This window comes from Fragaria vesca, unplaced genomic scaffold (assembly GCF_000184155.1).
Source record: "Fragaria vesca subsp. vesca unplaced genomic scaffold, FraVesHawaii_1.0 scf0513059, whole genome shotgun sequence".
Lineage (NCBI taxonomy): Eukaryota > Viridiplantae > Streptophyta > Magnoliopsida > Rosales > Rosaceae > Fragaria > Fragaria vesca.
The window spans coordinates 133,226-138,845 of record NW_004443439.1 but is presented as its reverse complement, the minus strand read 5'-3'; the positions used below and the strand labels follow the sequence as shown (position 1 = coordinate 138,845).

General features: G+C 38.9%; 1 protein-coding gene across 1 annotated transcript; it reads right to left on the bottom strand.

Annotated features, from left to right (window-relative positions):
• Positions 1-915: 915 nt before the first annotated feature.
• Positions 916-4,830, bottom strand: LOC101298191. Its single transcript, XM_004309739.1, has 3 exons — positions 3,650-4,830; positions 1,805-1,998; positions 916-1,296 (listed from the first exon to the last, which is right to left on the bottom strand). The coding sequence occupies exons 1-3, from the start codon at positions 4,568-4,570 to the stop codon at positions 1,179-1,181; spliced, it is 1,233 nt and encodes a 410-aa protein (XP_004309787.1). The 5' UTR covers positions 4,571-4,830; the 3' UTR covers positions 916-1,178.
• Between the last annotated feature and the right edge of the window lie 790 nt (positions 4,831-5,620).

The following is a 5,620-nucleotide window of genomic DNA, read 5'->3' as shown; positions in this document are numbered from 1 at the left end:
TTATCCATGACCAGATGTCGCATACATCAAGTTGCCTACTCACAACCACTATCTAGTTGATAAAAAGAGATAACAAAATGACAATGAGCCCCTCATTGTAAAATGCGCTCGTTTTATACCTAATATAAGAGATTTCCAAATACTCATATCTAACTCCCATGTAGCGATAATATCAGTTGTCTGCGAACCTCAATTGGTGTACAATTAAGTAAAACCGAGAATTAAAAATCAATAGTCTTCCATAACTTGCCTCGGGAAGGATCAAAGAAATCAAGATCTCCTTGTCCTTGTTAGGGTACGCTTACCCCTAGGAACAAACTAGATAGCTAAATTGGGTGGAAACCCCTAGAATCTCGAAAGGGCTAGAAAGAGTACAACCCAACAAGCGGCCCTAGGGCAGATACCCGACCCAATCAACCTTCCACCAGCAAGGAACACACCACGTCACAAAAGCCACTGCCACGCACCATGTCACCACCCCCCACCTCCACTTCAAGGCAAATTGAACGACACCAAACCCGCAGATCTAATACCATCCCATGACCGATTCCGTCATGAGGTCAATCGTCGACTGAAGCTCAACATCACACCGGTGACACAAGAACCGTCGCCAACAAATAGCCTCACAGTGCTGCTCCTCACCCTCACCCATAAATTGAGAAGGAAACAGATCGAGATCGATCTATGTACCTCAAGAAACAAACACCCAACCTCCAACCCTACACCAAGCTTCTCCCATAAGGCCCAACTACATAGCCTGAATCAATACATCCTCCCGGGCGCAGCAGCGAAAGACGCCGACGTTCAGCTGGGAGAGAAGCTAGAAAGCTGTTGGGTTTCTCACTTGCGGCACGTTCCTCTCAAGTAGATTTTAGTATTGAAATTAAACTGTAGAGTGAAATGAGCAAGTAGAGTGAACAAAGAAGATAAGGTGACAATAGCCGCACCCATGTGGTTTTTTACTGAACTTGAAAATGGTCCGCTGCAGACCCGGCAGTAAAAATAATTAGATGGTTCACAATTCTACCAAGCAAGGTTCAAAATTCTACCACCCATTGCGGCATTCTTATATACAAGACTCTCCGTTCCCAAAAATCTATCTTTCCATAAGATACTTTTCCATCAGATCGTTTCAAAAAGACCAAAGAGTTGCTGCTGTCAAATAAAAGCTGCAGGCCTCAGCTTACTCTATTTATGCTGTGGAGAAATTCCCAGTATTCATTTAGCTTGTGGTCGGTAGGTTTCACTTGTTCCCACATTCCAGTACAGAATATTGCATATGCATCAGCTGCATACCTAGTCCAATCCAACCAAATGAACACAGAAATCAATTTCCATCAACAAAATCAATTACAATAACTTAAATAGCACCGGAAATAAAATCTCCAGTTCCTCCAGAACTCTCACTACCATTAATTTGGACTTTTTGAGTTGGAAAAATCTACAGTTTGGAGTCGGAACAGTCTTAAACATTGATGACACAATGGACATTTCACAACTTACTCTAATCTTGACCACTAGTTTGAATGGTTAGATTATAGAAAGAAATGCAACGTTTATGTTGTCACCGATCAATCTTATACCTGGACCATCCGTGTGGGATAACATGGTTTTATATTAATGTACATTTTCTTTGCAAAACATGCAGAATGTAGACAGTCTCCAAAACTATGGAGGACACAAACCCAGGCTTTTTTCTTTAATAAAATAATCCAGACAAGAACTAAGAAATTAAAGCGGGAATTAGAAGACTAAAGAGAAATATAAAATAAGAAAATAAAAGGACCAAAGAATAGCAACATACTTGCCAACACCATACAACTCAGGTACATGGGTCCAACTTTCACCTAAATACTCCTCAGACATACGCTGTATCATCTCTGCTCTCTTGTGTAGACCAAGAGATCTTATAACCTCTTCTATATCCCGCAAGGCAACCTCAGTAGCAGCCTTCGCAGTAGGACACAAACTGAAGAAATTTGATATAACTCCTTTTAACTGCATAAGAAAGTATCTTCTCATTAAGAATCAAACATGACTAAATTCTTGTTCCTCAATCCAAAGCCTAAGAGTAGAGCAAAAATTGCTAGAAACCAAACTGTGGATTAATCATATTAATTTACAAAAGGAAGCACCACTGAAGAAATATAAGTTTGGTTAATATCATTGGAATCTATATCTAAAAAAACTGAAGCACGTAATTATAGTTTGCTAAGCGAGAATCTAGACTGCACGATTAGCAAATAGCATGCCCCCTTCATGATGAAGAACTTTCCAGATATGTGCCCAAGCTTCCAATTCCAGCCACTGATGAAACATCAAAGTCACAAGTGGTGCCTAATATATCTTTGGTTTAAGATACATTAGTCCTGTCCGCAATATTCTGACTTCTGAAGGCTCTGATACCTCGTAACAAAGAACAAGAAGTACTAGGACAATAGGGAAAAAGATTATGGACAACAAGGCTTGGAAGCGATCATTCTAAATTCTGAAAGGTTGCACAAAGTGAAACTGATGCTGCAGAACTTATCTATGATTGCAATTCCTAGACCTGAAGGGTAATGTGTGATAGCAGATTCAGGGGTTATAGCTCTGATAGGAATGGAAAGCCACATGAATGATGCAAAACTTCATAGCACCACACAATATTGTACAGAAACTTGAAACTACTAAAACAAGATATAAACATAAGAACAAGAAGTATTCTTGAGTCAAGTAAACATAAGCACGACAAGATCATTGGAAATTTCGAACTTCCAAACTTCAGCATCTAAACATTAACTGAAGAACTAATTAGAGTAACTTCTACATATATTTTAGGCGACCACGGGTTCATACTAATGCTACTGACAAACCCATCAAGGGTAATGACTCAAGTTAAACAAGGGCCACCCAACCACTAATGGCCACAAAGCTTAATAAAGTAAAATAAAACTTGCTAGGCATTCTAACAAACAGCTGATCTTTAGTTTCAACTGTGAGAAAACTATTCCTAACAAATTCATGGATAATGGCCCAAGTTAAGAAAGGGCCACCCAAGCACTAATGGCCACAAAGCTTAATAAACTAAAACAAAACTTGCTAGGCATTGTAACAGACAGCTGAAGGAAAATAAGCATTGGAAGCAGAAATACTTAAAAGATAAACTGAAAAATAAAAGGGAGCATAAAGAATAAGTGTTTTGAATGATATACATTTCACATCCATCTTGAGGACAGGTGTAGAAGAACTCAAATTACAAGTCAAAGTTTATAATCTTGTAAACTTCATTTGCGATTTTGGAGCACAAATAGCGCATGTAAACTCAATCACACAGATATAGATGATATCCAATACTATAAACGTGTATATGATCATTGTAGGGCTGTATGCTGTCTGCGTTGTACCTATATAGAATAAATGGCTAAAATGAGCCACAAACTAAAAGTACTTCAATATTCACCACCAATACAACAGCCCTTCAAAATTCCATGATGGTTTACCGATTCTACGTATTACTAACTTTAACTGCTTACAATAGTTAATTACCCAAGCCTCCCTCTCTACACACACACACACACAAAAACAAGTATAATGATCCAAATATCAATTGGAAACAATGATATAAGTTATTAAGTAATCAAGCAGTCAAAGTATAGGGAATTCAGACCTGCTTTCCTTGTGTCCGATTAAGAAGCATGCATATAACCAATACTCTCCAAGGGTCATGATAGTGATCTTCTTGGAGGAGTTTAATTTCAGAGCGAGGAGGAATCCAGGTGTTATCTGGAGTTCTCCTACGGTATGCTTCATCCCTCCTCTGGGAAGCACTAAGAGTTGTCATGATTTCAGGAGATTTTCTCTTGCTCCTTTTCCTAATTTGCGACAAATTGCCATCTGCATTATTTTCTTCAGTGGCATCCTTCTGAAAGGTTTTTCCATGACGGCGTTTGGAGAGTTTAATTTTCTTGCACTCATCTACCAACACTGGTTGCACACTTGAGGTTGGAATTGGGAAGTAACGAGAAACCTTTCGGATGCCCACAGATGACTGAGTTTCCTTCTTTTTCCCTTTCTGTTCTTGTTCCAAGGCTGCAAGCATAGTGGCACGGTCCTCAATTGAGTTCCGGCCAGTCTGACTACAAGGATAGATAATTTGGGAAGGCTTTCTGGGCATCTTGGTGCGTTTATATTTGCATAGAGTAGCAGCACCACCCTTGTAAGCAAATTGAGAGAACACATGGTCAAGATTCAGGATGGGCATACTAGTATCTGGCTTCTCCTCTACTTGGGCCATCTTCTTCTTCTTTGCCATCTCACAATTGCCATCGTTGTCACCAGCATCATGGCGTCTCCTCCTCTTTTCTTTCCTGGTTCTAATCTCAGACGCTACATGCACATTCACATGGTCTGACTCGGAGGAGATTAGCTTACCGTGTTCTGGATGAGTCCCTATTTCCACCACCGGCTGATTCCGGAAATGAGGAGAACGCACCACCGGCTGCTGCCCGTCAGTTTTTCTTCTGCTCTTCCTCTCAGCCAGCTTCGTCGGCTTTTTCATCACCGCCACATTCCTATTTTTATCAAACATCAAACAAGCAATTTAGGGCAGACTTCCTATTTTTATCAAAGATTCCAATGGTCAAAACTCACTACCCTTTAATCAAAAAAGGCCTAAGCGAGGTTTTGGGCCCTTTGCCTATCCTTCACTGACTAATGAACGACACCTTAATTAAATAGGAACAAGTGCGCTATGTACTCCGTCGGTCGGTACGGAAGTCTCGTCGCGGCGCCGACGTATTACAAACCCATCGGTTTCAGCCGCCTTTGGTAGATCGGGAAACGGGGGCCATCGTTTGTGGGCTACTTAAGGTAACATTTAAACAAGAATAAGCGTGGCATATGGATCACCATTTAATCGATACTATCATAACTTAACCACCTTCAAAGTGTTCAGTTTTAATTACAAAAACTCTCGATACAATTTTGTATGAGTTATCTATTTATAAATACTATGTTATTTGTCCCTTTTCTGATGTACAATTTTGAACCAGTGACCTTTTTTTACTGAAAACTGTATAATTTCATTTGCTTTTTAAAGTTGATGTCTTCATAAGAATTACAGTAAACATCTTAAGAATTGTTTCAGAATTGGAATCTCATAAACATGATTTTTTCTAGAATCAGTTATGATTTTTCAAAGTTACAGGTCTGTTGCATAATTTTGTGAAACAACACCTTTCTTCTTATTTCTGTTAATAGCTAGTTTTCTATTCAATCATGTCTGAAAGCTAGACGTTCCCATGTTTTAAATGGAATCAAGTTTTTTTTTCTTTGGATTTCATACAAATGATTTAAGTCACCATAAAGTTAGCTCTATGAGTTACTAGTTATGATGGAAAGCAATTCTGTTATTTCTTTCAAATTTGTTTCAAAAGGATTATGATTTAGAAAATTTCATAAAAGTCCTCTTTTCAATATTTTTTCTTACATAAGTTCACCCTAACAATTTTACCCATATAAGTCCACTTTTGGGACCAAACTCATCACCTATTTTATTCGTTCTACCTAAAGTACCCTCAGCTATATCTCAACCGCATCCAATTCGTCTCTCTTTCATCGAAAACTCTCTCTCTCTCTC

Excerpts from the sequence above, each read along its gene's own strand:
- LOC101298191 (XM_004309739.1), bottom strand. The coding sequence starts at position 4,570 with ATGTTTGATAAAAATAGGAATGTGGCGGTGATGAAAAAGCCGACGAAG. Across the intron at positions 1,999-3,649 it reads ATCGGACACAAGGAAAGCAG|TTAAAAGGAGTTATATCAAA; the intron begins GTCTGAATTCCC and ends TTTCTTATGCAG. Across the intron at positions 1,297-1,804 it reads GAGTTGTATGGTGTTGGCAA|GTATGCAGCTGATGCATATG; the intron begins GTATGTTGCTAT and ends GGATTGGACTAG.